Below are 14,121 nucleotides of genomic sequence, written 5' to 3' on the forward strand. Positions count from 1 at the left end.
ACAAAGTCGATTGGAAGGAAGCTTACTGGAAAAGGGTCGCCGGAGGAGCAAGAAAAGAGGAGTATCACCGGAGCACAGAGACGAAATCGCCCGAAGAACAGAGATGAAGTCGCCGGAGAACGAAGGTGAGAGTGCGCAAAGGCGGCGACAAGCCCGGGTTTATAAACTTGGAGGTTGGTCGACCGGAGCTGTTCGATCTAGGTCGCAGAAACCCAGGCTGAGATCTGACCATTGAATTTGAACCGCCAAATGTCACATCACCAGCGGATATCCGCCTATCATGTCAGGCGTGCGGCGGCAGTGAGGCGTGACACGTGGCGCCTCGCCACGGGTCGATATTTAATAAGAGCATGGGGGCGCACTTAGCCTTAATACGAAGAGATTTGTACGATTTTCCATAAATCCGGGTGAAGTAAGCCAGGATCCCGCTCGCCCAAGATAACCCAAGAAAAGATTTCACAAGTATAGATGTTCGTTGTGCCGATCGGATTGAAGGAGCATACTTACAGTCGAACGACAAGCTTCAATAGGGCGACCGACAATGAGCGGTCGCATCTCGATCAGAAACCAAGTAGTGCCGAAGGCCGATCGGGTGGAGAACTACTCAGACAATTGTCCAGTCAATCAGACTTGCAGCCTCCTTCGACTAGACTTGAGGGGGAGACATGTAATGCGGTGATGAGGAGGGGCCCCACCCAGTGGAAGATAATTGTCACGGTGGAGGTCAAAGTCAATGCGGTCAACGCTCAGATATCCTCGACCGATCGAGTAACCATGCCTCGACCAGAGTGAGATGGTTCCGGTCCGATCCCGCATTTGACACAAGAGGAGTCAAATAATCGACCCTCAATGGATTATTGGACGCCGAACGGAGGAGGAGACAAGGTGCAGAAGTTGGGCCGAGCGGCTACCTCGCTCGACCATACAACAGAGTTTGATATGAGCAAAGTTCAACTTCGGCCGAGTGGCTACCCTGCTCGTCCTGGCAATAGGACTCGGCAGTGGTAAAGTGGAACTTCGGTTGAACGGACACACACGCGGGAGTAGTAAGGTTCTAGCCGACCGAACGGGATACTAGAGCGGCGAAATTTCGGCCGAGAGACTAACCCGCTCGGCCTAGCAGTACACTCCCTCTGATATCCATCGACATCCTTTTGAGAGTTGGTGCCGCCGACACCGAGCATGGACAGCCAGAAGATCGTATGATGGGAAGCTTCTACTGTCATTTCAGAGATATGCTAGACCCGTTAAGGTGCCGTGTCAAAGACACTTTACTAACAAAGGAAACTTTGGGAAGCGTGCTCGTCTCGAGGAGCGTGCACGCGCGCTACAGGAGCTCTATATAAGGGGAGTCCAAACATCGACGAAGGTATGTAATATTCACTGTTTGTGCTATAGTCTTCTTGTTGCTCCGCCTTATACTTCATCATCGGTGACTAACTTGAGCATCGAAGGGCTAACATCGGGTAACCCTTTCCTGACTCGATACTGACATAGTTTGTATTCCAAATCCGAATGGAATTTACAAACGATTAATAAGAGTGTCACAATCTCAATATTTTATTTCATCAATTTTCTAACAGGATCATTTATATTGTTTTGGAGCTTGATGATGTTTTTAGCGCACCAAATCATACTAATAAACTATGGAATGTAAGGCAACCAGTAACTATCTTGTATTTAGACTAATAATAAAAAACAATATAAAGAAACTGTTTATTGGTTCCATTTAGTTGGGTAGGATTGGTTTATATTATAAAAATACAAACGGCTGGATTTAATTCTAGTAGTTTCTATAAGTTTCAATTAAAAATAATAACTTTACTTAGTAAAGAAATTGAAATACAAATTGATAAATTGCAAATCTTAATTTATCTTACCGTCGTTAGCAACCAATTAGCATCAGTGGATGAAGCGGGTTATCGGATCCCTGGCCACCCTCGTTTGCGGATCCATTGCCACCGCGAGGCGCGAGCCATCCAGTTTTGACCAAATCGCTTGCTAACTTGCCCAGAATCTCAGTCAACGGTAACGATTCGTCTCCCCCTTGCGGCCGCTGCCGTGTGGTTTCGACTATCAAAAGGCGATCTTGCTTCGTCTCTTTTTCCTGATCCTTCCATTTTTTTCTATTTAAATCCCGTTTCGTGCCCCTTCCAGCAGGCCGCCGAACGAGGTTTTCTGCTTCCCTCTCTTGCAACCCTTCGCCCTTGGGTCAATCGCCTGCACCACCACCACCGCGTCGCCACCGGATCTTCGATCAGATTAAACGGCCGGGTGGTCCCTGGGACGAGGTGTGTGTTTTTTTGGGGGTTCGGTGTGGATTTTTTTCTTCTTCTGAAAATTATGGAGCTTTCTAGGTCATTGATTTAGGATTTGATGTCAATTTGATGTAATTAGAGCGTGTTGTAGGGGTTGTGCAACTGAAATTGTTGAATTTGGTCGGACATCGTGACCGCTCGGAATGACTTCTCTTGGTTCTGCTTCGCCTGTCGTTGGCATCCGTCTTCCTCAGTAAGATCTCGTGTTCTCTTGCGATTCGTCACTTCATATATTTTCGGTCGAATTTGTTTTACTTAATCCAAATCTTTCGTGAATTAGTTAGGAGCCGCGTTGGTACGGAAATTTCTTGATGTTCGTATGGAAAATCTTGGAATAATGTGATTTCAGCAAGCCTCTAATGTTCCATTACTGATTATCAATGTTTATGTTTGTACAAGCTGGAGCTTTGCCCCCATCTCTTTCAGTTTCTGTCTGCTGCAATATTAAAGCCACTTGCTCCTTATTGTAACAAACCAATTAGGATGAATCAGCAGACCTATATGTAGGTTGAAGTTTGTAGGTATTAAATGTGGAAAGGCTGTTAGGGCATTATACAAGAAAAGTAGGATCGGTTCTTATGGAATGCTTGCATCTATTTAAATTTACATACCAGAATTTGCAAAGGAAAACAGTGTAAATTAGCCCTATAGTAGTTTACTATCTGATGCTTTATTTTTGTTGTAATGATTGCAGGAAGAACTGTGTTTTGCGGGTGTGTTTCAAACCACATGAAGGTTCATACTACAGTGCATTTGAAGTAAAACACAAGAGAATAAATCTCACATCGAATGGTTTCAGAAAAGCAACATGCGCTGCTTCAAAAGCAGATAGTGGGTTTGCTAGTCTACCAATTTCTCCTGAGGATGACGTGCTAATACAACAAAGCACCATTATTGAACAAGATGATTCAACTTCTAATTCCAAGTATCCATCAGATTCATCAGCCCTTGCCGAAGGCATTTCTGATATTGCTGTGATTCCTGAGAATTTTTCTATAAATAATGATGAGCCTGATTTAGATTCTCCTACTGAAGGATTCTCTTCTATCTCTGAAGCAATTGAGGACATTCGTCAAGGGAAGGTTTGTCTTGATCAGATTATTTCTTTTTTTTTTTTATTATCTTCATTCTAGCTACTCTTGTTCCTTAAATTTCACGCTCAACAATAAGCATTGATCTACATTTGCAGTTTGTGATTGTTGTTGATGACGAAGATAGAGAAAATGAAGGAGATCTTATAATGGCAGCTTCTTTGGTGACGCCGGCGTCAATGGCATTCATAGTCAAACATGGAACTGGAATTGTGTGTGTAAGCATGAAAGAAGAAGATCTTGAAAGATTGGATCTTCCTCTAATGGTATCAAATAAAGAAAATGAAGAAAAGTTGCGGACAGCATTCACAGTCTCAGTGGTATGTATATGTTTATTTTCATCCTATTGTGCTTCCTATCAAGTAATTGGTTATCCCTATGAATTGTCATTTTAAGCATATGAAATAGATAGATAATTCTTTTAGCTTGCCATGATATCCAATTCTAGTTTTTTATAAAACAATATATGGTGGCCGTGGTTTTTGGTGTTTGTTGATTTAGTTCCTAATATTAGGAATTGGTTCCTTAGCATCCTCACGATACAAGTGAAAAACAAGTGAGTGTCTAATACAAGGAGTTGGTCCCTTGGCATCCTCACTATGCAGTTTAGTAGTTTTCTTTTGAATATTTCTCTTCAATTACTCATTCTAGTTTTTGTTTGACATCATGAGATAATCTAGTCCCTTTGATGCCTGAACTGTTCTCTTCTCTCCCTCCATCTAATTTTAAAATGAATATTTTCGGCAATTTTGTCTACAATTCAGAAGATAGTTTGGATATATTACCTTGAGTTTTAACTTTTTAATTGTGAAAGCGGTGATTCATTTACTCATACATATACAAATATACTTATGTGTCCTATTTACGATAAATTTCTAGTTTAGTTTTCAAATTTGCATTAGTGTTTGCCAAAATAGAAATTTTAAACATGCTAGCATCTGCCTTGAACTTATTATTTACTTATTTTTTACTCAAGCTATAAGTTCCGACTCGTATGAATGCTATGGGTGATTACAACTTTTATTAAACTCGTTATTCTCAGGATGCTAAAGAAGGTACGACCACTGGTGTCTCTGCTACAGATAGGGCAAAGACAGTTACGATGCTTGCATCACTCGATTCAAAGCCTGAGGACTTCAACCGTCCTGGCCATATCTTTCCACTGAAATACAAGGAGGGTGGTGTATTAAAAAGAGCTGGACATACAGAAGCATCAGTTGATCTGGCTATGCTGGCTGGATTTTCCCCTGTTGGAGTTTTATGTGAGATTGTTAATGAGGATGATGGTTCCATGGCTCGGCTGCCTAAGCTACGTGAATTTGCTGAAAAAGAAAAATTAAAGATAATTTCGATTGCTGATTTGATAAGGTATGCTATTGCTTCATCTTCTGGAACATAATGATATCAAAGCTAACATATTAAATTTTAGATTTTCAGGTCAATGTTAGGTGATGAACTTATGTTGATAGAGTAATGGCCTCCATGCTTCTTTAAGAAGTATGATGGCCTGATGTGTTTGGTACCACCACACTGCCATGCCTCCTTTTGACTGTCTTGCTGTGCGCTAATCTCTACTCATTAACATGGAAGTGTACAACCTCGCCTGCTTTTGAAATTGCATTAACTTTAATAGTCCTTAAATTCCCAATATTAGAAAAGATATGGAGTTTTAGGATTCTCTGACACGTACTGGTATGAGCTGTTTGCATAAGGAGCATGCCTTGGGGAAGTTTTCTAGAACATATTATAATGCATTCAATGCTCCTTGATGGGCAAATGATGCTCAATTCTAACCTTATATCAGACTCCCATTAGACTACCCTTATTTTTCTAAACTAAAAGATTGTGCAAAAAAAAAATATAGAAAAGATTATCTATGGGAAGGTTACAAAATAAGGAAACATGGAATAAGGTCACAAATTAAGGAAACAAGTAATATGAGATAACAAGCCACGAGCTGAATCACATTATTTGTGTGGGACACTGATCTCATCCTAACATTGGACTCTTCTAAGATCATATCTCTCCAAATATGAGCTATTTGCATGTTTAACACCTATTGGAGAATTTTTCTATCATATATTATAATGCATTTGATGCTCCCTTGATGGGCAAAATGGTGTGTTCAATTCTGACCTCATACTATACTCCCATTATACTACCCTCATTTTTTCTAAACTAATATCGTGAAAAAAAAAAGATAATCTATGGCATGATTACAAATTAAGGAAATATGGAATGAAGTTACAACAAGACATGAACTGTGTCGCATTATTTGGGTGGGCCTTGTCCTATCATTGAATATCTTTTAAATATGCTTTGAAGAAAATATTCCTCAATAAATTGCAATCTTCATTGCCATAAGTTCATTGTGTTCATGGCATTATTCTCGATCTGGTCCTTTGAGATTTTTCTTCTGTAAAATTATATTTAGTAGAGGATTATGCTATAACATGGGGAAAAATATCATACTGGGTTTCAGTAACACCAGGCGGCACTGTGATATTTCCTTTGGAATTCCTTCTTTGTTAATTTTTTTAATACCTAGAATATTTTTTTAATACCTGAATGCTGAATATTCTAATAAACTCCAGTTGTGATCATAATATGACAGATATAGAAGGAAAAGGGACAAGCTGGTTGAACGTGCCTCTGTTGCACGCTTACCCTTAAAGTGGGGTTCTGTTCAGGCCTACTGTTATCGTTCAGTGATTGATGGAATGGAGCATATTGCCATGGTTAAAGTAAGTAGCCTGTCTTAATTCAACTTCTGTTTATGTTTATGCCTGCTGCTGCTTTTGATGTATTATTTGAAGCTTAACTTCTCAAGACTCAAGTCTTTAGATCATGATACTAAATTTCATCCTCTTATCTTTTCTGAAACTCAAATACTGTTAATTTTGACATTTAAAATATACCATATATACAGGGAGATATTGGAGATGGTCAGGATATCCTTGTGAGGGTACATTCTGAGTGTCTTACTGGTGATATCTTTGGGTCGGCTAGATGTGACTGTGGTAATCAGCTTGCAACGGCTATGGAAATGATTGAAAAAGCTGGCAGAGGTGTGCTGGTTTACCTTCGAGGGCATGAAGGGAGGGGCATTGGACTTGGTCACAAACTTCGAGCTTACAATCTTCAGGATGCTGGGCGTGACACTGTGGAAGCTAATGAGGAACTTGGACTGCCTGTAGATTCACGGGAATATGGCATTGGTGCACAGGTAGGATTAAGAAATAGACCCAAGCATTGTTAATACTGTCTATGCTAATATGGACCATCTTAAACTTAATTTAGCCAGTATAATTTTTTAGATGTCTTGATATGACACAATTATGAAGAAAATCTCATCCATCCGTTTTAATTTCTGAGGCCCTATTGGACAGCATTTCCTATAACAATATTGTTTAGTTCCTTGGTACTGGTTTAGATGCTCTGGCATATCATATTCATCAATCATTCTACTGAATTTGTTATCATATGACTTCTAAATCATGCAATCTAAAAGCCAAGTCCTTTTCGCAGATATTGGGTGACCTTGGTGTTCGATCAATGAAGTTAATGACAAATAACCCTGCCAAGTACGGTGGGCTTAAAGGCTATGGACTGAGCATCACTGGCAGGGTTCCGTTGATAACTCCTATTACTACAGAAAACAGAAGATACTTGGAGACAAAAAGAGCAAAGATGGGTCATGTTTATGGATACAATGGTGGTCTCACCGGAAGCAACGGAACTAACAATCAACATCAGGCATAATGTGGACTTTGCCAAAGCACTATACATTTTACCTTGGTCCTGATTATGAATTTTGAGTCGCAAGCTTGATTCAAAAGTTTTTGCACTACATTCACCATTTATTCATGAAAGTTCGTCGAGGCATCTGCTTTTGAGGTATTCCTCTTGTACTATGATGCTAGACAACGAGGCATTTTCTCATGTAATTGAGCAATGTATCTTATAATTGATTGAACCAGGAAGGATTCAAATGTCTACTCATTTTGTAACAAAGTTAACGCCTGTGGACTTAATGGCATTGAACTTTTTGTTTTCTCTCTAGACTTTAAATTATATGGTTTCCATATTCTACTGTAAATTTGATAGATAATAATGAAACCATATTTAGTTATCATGTTCTCTGATGTTAGGCAGGCTAACAAAACATATTTATTTGATGGTAAGGTTTAACCGTATTGCTTTCCTTTTAAAATATAGAATTAGACATTTGAAGGCTGTGAGAACATCTCGCTGTGAAAAAATAATAAATAATAGTAAATCATCTAAATTGCCTATTTAACACAGCTACGGATGGCTGACAACGAGCTCGTCCGAGTGCTCACCGATCGTGTCCATGCCTTCCACAAGCAAGACAATTCTAACGAGCAAGAAAATTGAATCTATAGTAGAACAAAAGAAACGATCGATTCCTCTTCGTAAGAAAGCAAATCTGATTGAAAGCCAAATCAGAATGTAATAATAACGAAAAGTTAATATAATATTCAGATTTTCCTTTACATTTACCAGTAGTAATACGTAAACTTGAAACGTAGCATGCATGGGATCACTACCATGTTCCCATTCCTGGTCAACTAAATCAAGGCAGGTCAGGTCAACCTATGATTTTGGACAAAGCATCATGTTTGGTCAATTTAGATTGGTCTGATCAGCTCGAACTGTGCTTGTCTTTTTGTCGGAGTGTTCAATTGTTAAGAAACAGATTGGATCAATTTAGAAACATTTATTCGATCGATCTAATCTAAGCACGTGAGTGATTAGTGAATATAAATCTAGCCATATGGATTACAGCAGACCTCCCTCCAAAAATAGCGCGTAGCCTCTGCATCATCTATATGCCCCTCACTAGAAGAATGACAGAATTTCCAAACTCTTCCTCATTTGTTCCTTTGATGAATTGCGAATTAGGATAAAATAATCTGCAGGAGAAAAAACAAATGTGCTATAGACGTTCTTGGTGTCTCATGGACACAATTACAGAGGTGCTTGTTAGTCTTTTGTGTAGATGTATATAGCACAACATTCATCTAAAGCCAATCATTCATAGTTATCAAGTCTATAACTTTTCCGTATAGCCTATCACTATATTAACACTATAGACGATAGCACTCCTAAATTATTTTATGAAATTTATTTTGGCATGTTCGATACTGACAGTAACTTCAATCAATATTGACTTTATTCCCTCTTTATGTAGTTGGCTTTCTGTACTAATTTTACTTCTTTAGAAATAAAGGAGGAAGGCACGAAGACAGAAAAAATATATTCAAGTGTCTCATCGTTTTGTAGTATATGAGGGGGACCATGTCTTAGAATGTAAAGATTCTGTTAGATTTGTCTCAATCTATCTCATAATTGCACCACTGAGATGTTAATGAAGGATAGAGCAGGAACATCGAGTTTAAAATGATATGCAGAGGCACTGTCTGGAAAGAGACCCCCAAAATTTTGTTTTGTCAATTGATGGTTGTTTCTCTATTGAGTGATATCTATCTAATTTTCTTGTTTAAAGTTTTCCACCAGTTATTTATCTCTCAGATGTATGATAAGAGAAATGCATTGCAACTACTCATCAATTTGCATGCATAGAATGGCTACATTTCAGCAGTATGTTCAGGAATAAAATTGTTATAAATATACTATTTATTTTTTTTTCCCAAGGATAAATATACATATATTGTACAGTATGAAACTGTGAAAATTTTACAGAGCTAACATTGCAATTGGCAATTGAAGTACTTACATGTCTTTCCAAATATTATTAAGAAATCATATCATGGACGTCCCTCTCCATCTAGACAAAACTTTAGGTATATCCAATATTCTGTTAATCTGATCTTGGAGATCTATTTGATGAATCAGTTTTTGGTCTTTTCCCATGGACCACCCTGTGAGGGATTCCTTCTGAACTGCTACCCAATGCCAGAACACTGGGCTGAACATAATAATTCTCACAAAGCAAGACTTTCAATGAATTGAACAGTTAAAAATTGAAAGCCTTCAGAGTGTCACTTGTAGCCATCTGCTAATCATTTATCTTCTAAGTAGGCCTTGCTAAATCTTTCCAGAACTATTCTGAGGGGACTACCAGTAGGTTTACTTCTATTATGGTAGATGCTAGACAAAATTCCCTTAAATCTCTGCACCAGTTTAGGACTATAGCTCAGAACTTCTACATGCATTATCAGGGCCATGAAAGAAGCCAATGTGTAAGACAAATTCTCAATTGTACTTAGCCTACCGACAGTCTCGTTGCTTTTTAGGGAATCCTTTCCTCCCATTCTGCAAGAAAGAATAACATGAAAACAAAACATCTAGGCCAGAGCCTTTGGGACTGCCTTGCATCATATAAGACCATAGCTAAAGTCAATTACCACAGCATTAGTTAATAAAACGATTGCTTAAAGAATGAAATAAAAGATGTGGGGTTGTGAGTTAGTGGCCATTAGGTGAAGCAGTAACCTACTCATCTTTTCTGTCATTCCTGAAACAGTTGTGTGAGATCCTCCTGTTGGCAAAAGAAGTCACCAAGCTTTTCACCTTTAAATCTTTGATATTAAGACCAGACAAAAGTCTTCTTCTCCAGATCTGGACCAATGATATATAAATTAGAAATTGTACAAGACCTAGGGCTCTGAATGTTTTTCCTTTCGAGTCTACTTTTGAAACTCATGGGATCTCAAACACCACTGCCCACCCTGTCCGTTCCTGTCATCACAATAATCTAACTCCCAACAGATACAAGGTAGCTTACAAAGTGATAGAATTACTTCCTACTAGGGCTGTACAGACTATTCATTCTTTGTCCTTTAGCTTTTATATTTAGTGAGCTCTTACATCAAGTACAGCAGCACCATTTGATGAAAAAAAGTGAGCTAGCTTCCCTTTAATCGAGCACACTTAAGCTCATTTTTCATAATTTTGAAGTGATCTTCTCAATTTTTTTTGTCAATGAACATAGCTGACAATTTGCATTCAGATCAGTTCAGCAGGATACGATCTTAAACAAACATTTGGAGCTAAATTACTACAGCAAACATATTGTCTTGAAAACACAATCACATGGTACACTCAAAAGGAAGCATTTTCTTGAATTTTGCCAACCAGTTGGTGCACTGCTGCTGCAATCTCATCCACTGATGTCAATTGGCATTCATCTTCCACCTATGGAGTTCACAAACTTCATTAACTGGCAACAATGGTCGTGGTTAAAGAGGACTTCAGGTTCAACTGTACCTTTAGGCTGAAGGAGTAGAAGACCGTTTCATCAATGGTGGTGACATTGAGGTGGAGCGTGGTCAGGTGTAAGTTCTGCAATCCAATCACTATCTTCAGCAGCTGCTTCGGCTGCCGCGGCGAGAGGATCTTCAGGTTTGCATAGGTGTCTACCATGGTCACCTCTATGTCTGCTGCAGATGCCTTGTTCTCCGACAAATGCTCGTGTATGTTCTCATTAACTGCAGGTTTTGCACAAGGGTTGGATGAATACTGGGGGAAGGTGAAGAAATCGGCAAACGGGGCTGAATCAGATCGTTGCTTGATTCTTTTGTGAGCTTCAAGAAACTGGACTAGCTTTTCAAGCTCCTTGACGAAATTGATTGCCCCTCCAATTATGGATGCTTGATCGCTCTGCATGAAGAATTCAACGTGCTCTTAAGCTTGGTTTGCTTGAAAATTGGAATGAACAATTTCAGAAATTTATGGTGGAGCACAGGGCCCCATCAGGTATGTGTAAGGTTAGTCACAGTGAACAGCGAGTGATGATCAGTGACAACATGAAGCAATATTGTGGAACTGTGTAGGAATTCTGTTCAAAGACAACAAGAATAGACGAGATCTTAGCCTTAAGTGCTGATAAATCAATCACAAAAAGAATATTCAGAGTTTTGTTGGTCCACAACTGTATGACATTGATAAATCTCTAAGCGACACAAACAATTAGTCTTCTCTCCTGGCAAACCAGTCACTATATGCTTCTGATAAATACATACTAAAATGTGGAGATTTCACTCACAGATTAATATACGATTAATATACAATTACAAACCTCAAAGGCAGAGATTTAATATAAATTATATGGAATGAAATTGTAGCAATTACGTTGTCCCTCACAATCCTCACAATCCGTGCTATGTGAAAGAACGAGTTTTTTTTTTTTTCCAAGGAAATTATATGGAATGAAATTAAGCTGCAAAAAGGGAAGGGAGAGAGATAGAGAGAGAAGCAAACCCTTTGCACATAGGAAGCCGGCATCAGTGACCGGAGCACAGCAAGGTACTCGTTCATCTGTTTTCTCCGGTTGCGCTCCACCGCAATGTGAGTCATCCTCTGGTTCTCCATTTCCTCCTGGTTCTTCTCGATCCTCGACCGCTGCCTCTTTTTCCGGCCCTTGGTCGGGCTGAAAACGAGCGTGTCGAGGGTGGCGGCAACCTCCGGTGATGATGATTTCTCGATGACTTGCACCCCGGTGGAGCAAGAGGCGTCCAAAGTCGCATTTTGTTCTAGTTCCCTGCTTCCTCGACTACCAGCACAATCAATTGCATTACATTCAAGTGGAACCGCCCCATTTTTATCAGCCCCTTGCTCTCCATCGCCAAAGTCATAGCCCCAAAACTCCCCTCCAATGCTGAACAACTCTCTCATGCTGTAGCCAAAGAGGTCCTGTGGAAACACTACAGCTTCCAGCGCCATTTTACCGCAAGTAGAGGACTAGGGAAGAAGACTCGAGACTCAACCAGAGAAAAGAACCCAAAGGAGGTTTTCTTACATAGGGAGATGATGCTGGGAGGGGAAGCAGCAGCTGACGAGACGAGGTTTTAAAGGCCTCAGTGAACGAGAACAGAACAAGGTTGCCACGTGAGGTCTGAAAAGGAAGGGAAGGGAAGCAGCAAGTATCAAGGTGAGCATGGGCAGTTAGGCTAAGTTGAATGTGTTAGTGTAATTGAAATCTATCATTAATAGTGAAAAAGAACTGCAAAGGAATGGGAGAAAGATGCTTCTGTTGTGATCAGATTCTAATAACTTGATGTGATCTGAGTCAGGGCCCAGAGATCAGAAGAGAACGGGCGAAGAAAAAGAGATCTCAATCAGAGTCAGAATCTCTACAGGCCTAGAGTCTTGGGACCGAGGCCAGAGAACATGGTGTTGAGTGCAATGGAGGAGTAGGCCATGTGTCCAACATGGCGATGGAATACAAACATAAATTGTACGGAGAAAGAAAGAAAGAAAGAAAGAATGTAGAGGAACTCTCAATAAAATTTGTGATTGTGATGCAGAGGAACTCTCAATTTCTTACAGGAATCATCACTGACACCAAACAGCTTCTTCAGCATTTGAAATCATAATATTGTTCTTCCAGAATTTGAGTTTCCGCCTCAATGATCAATTCCTTTTAGCTTTCATGCATATGCACATTTTTGTCTTGTTTCCTTGTTTTTTCAGAGAAAGTACTGAAGTGAGCCAAGGTTACTGTCCGCATAGATGACTGCTTGGCTGCATTTGGCGACATCAGTCCTGCAAGTGAAATTATTCAGCATGCATGGATGTGTACAAACAAGCGTTCAGTTGACAGACATGACTGAGTAACACAGTGAAAATTGAACCTTTTCTATGGAAAGGAGCAAAGCAACAGTCAATCTTGGAGGCATTCCTGACGACTGTAGCAAGTTGATGTTTCTTATTGGGAGTCTCTGGCTTGTATTCATCCTCAAGTGTGTGTTTACGAAGATCACCTTCATTCTTTAAGCGATATGGAAGATCTGGAATCAGAGTAAAGAAATAAGACCTGTGCAACAAAAAAATACTCGCCGAGTCAGGCAAGTACAAAAGTTGCGTTTATTCTAATCCCAACTTTTACGCTAATCACGAAGATAATCTTTTGTTTATATCAATTCCTTCCGACAAGATTCCCATCATCACGTAGCTGCTCCCAGCTCGCACAGTACGTGAGGTGAAGCTGGCAATCATTCAAAGTTTGGTTGCTCAGGCCAAACGTCTCCATTAGTTAGTAAAGTTGATGTGAAAGCATTTCGTGGTAATCAGTGGAATGTGCCAGTCTTGATATATATTGACACAGATTGTGGGGCAAGAATGTGGGTACTAGTCCATGCATGCCATTAGAGAGATTGATATCCATCAACTGCATCATTTTGCATCTGAAATTAAAAGTTAATTAGGTTGAGTGAACGTGATTAGAAATGACACTTTTTTGAATAGTTTGTATTGATTGTTATTCAGTTTTGTGCAGATGAAGAGAAATGGGGAAAATATATAAGGTGAAAAGTGACAGGAAAAAACTTGATGATCTAGTTGGTGGAAGCATGACTTCGAGAAGAGGAGCAATCAAACCTCAGTGACCAGCTCTAATGCGGCTATGAAATGTGTTGGAAAACAATACAAAATTTGAGATGAGTAACATGTTCTTTAGTATTTCTTAAAAGGGTAGTAAGAAAGGTTTTTTTTTTTTTTTCCTTTTCTTTCTTCCAATCTAACACATCAAACTTGATACATGAATCATGCTTGAAAAAATTTAATCAAATTGGTTCGATAGAGAAATCAGATTGTCTTTTGTTTGATTTTCCTTCGTCTAGTTTAAGCCACATTGGATGATGCTGAGGGAAAGCCAAAATAACAGGACTTTCTTCTTAGTCAATTCAGATTTGGTGGGAGCGATCGTTGAAGTAATTTTCTGGTCA

The 14,121-nt window shown here is 39.5% G+C and overlaps 2 protein-coding genes across 3 annotated transcripts; one reads left to right on the forward strand and one right to left on the reverse strand.

The window, feature by feature from the left end:
* Positions 1-2,018: 2,018 nt before the first annotated feature.
* LOC122000853 (probable bifunctional riboflavin biosynthesis protein RIBA 2, chloroplastic) lies at positions 2,019-7,471 on the forward strand. Of its 2 annotated transcripts, none has more exons than XM_042555325.1 (8): positions 2,019-2,291; positions 2,398-2,511; positions 3,013-3,400; positions 3,508-3,729; positions 4,452-4,777; positions 6,024-6,153; positions 6,339-6,635; positions 6,938-7,471. In XM_042555325.1, the coding sequence occupies exons 2-8, from the start codon at positions 2,462-2,464 to the stop codon at positions 7,169-7,171; spliced, it is 1,647 nt and encodes a 548-aa protein (XP_042411259.1). In that variant the 5' UTR covers positions 2,019-2,291; positions 2,398-2,461; the 3' UTR covers positions 7,172-7,471. The 2 variants fall into 2 exon arrangements, with proteins under 2 accessions (XP_042411259.1, XP_042411257.1); XM_042555323.1 differs by having other exon boundaries at positions 2,410-2,511.
* A 2,924-nt stretch (positions 7,472-10,395) lies between these two features.
* On the reverse strand, positions 10,396-12,509 carry LOC122000854 (transcription factor bHLH94-like). Its single transcript, XM_042555326.1, has 3 exons — positions 11,657-12,509; positions 10,664-11,056; positions 10,396-10,591 (listed from the first exon to the last, which is right to left on the reverse strand). The coding sequence occupies exons 1-3, from the start codon at positions 12,116-12,118 to the stop codon at positions 10,499-10,501; spliced, it is 948 nt and encodes a 315-aa protein (XP_042411260.1). The 5' UTR covers positions 12,119-12,509; the 3' UTR covers positions 10,396-10,498.
* Between the last annotated feature and the right edge of the window lie 1,612 nt (positions 12,510-14,121).

Source organism: Zingiber officinale, chromosome 7A, assembly GCF_018446385.1.
Source record: "Zingiber officinale cultivar Zhangliang chromosome 7A, Zo_v1.1, whole genome shotgun sequence".
NCBI classification, from domain to species: Eukaryota; Viridiplantae; Streptophyta; class Magnoliopsida; order Zingiberales; family Zingiberaceae; genus Zingiber; species Zingiber officinale.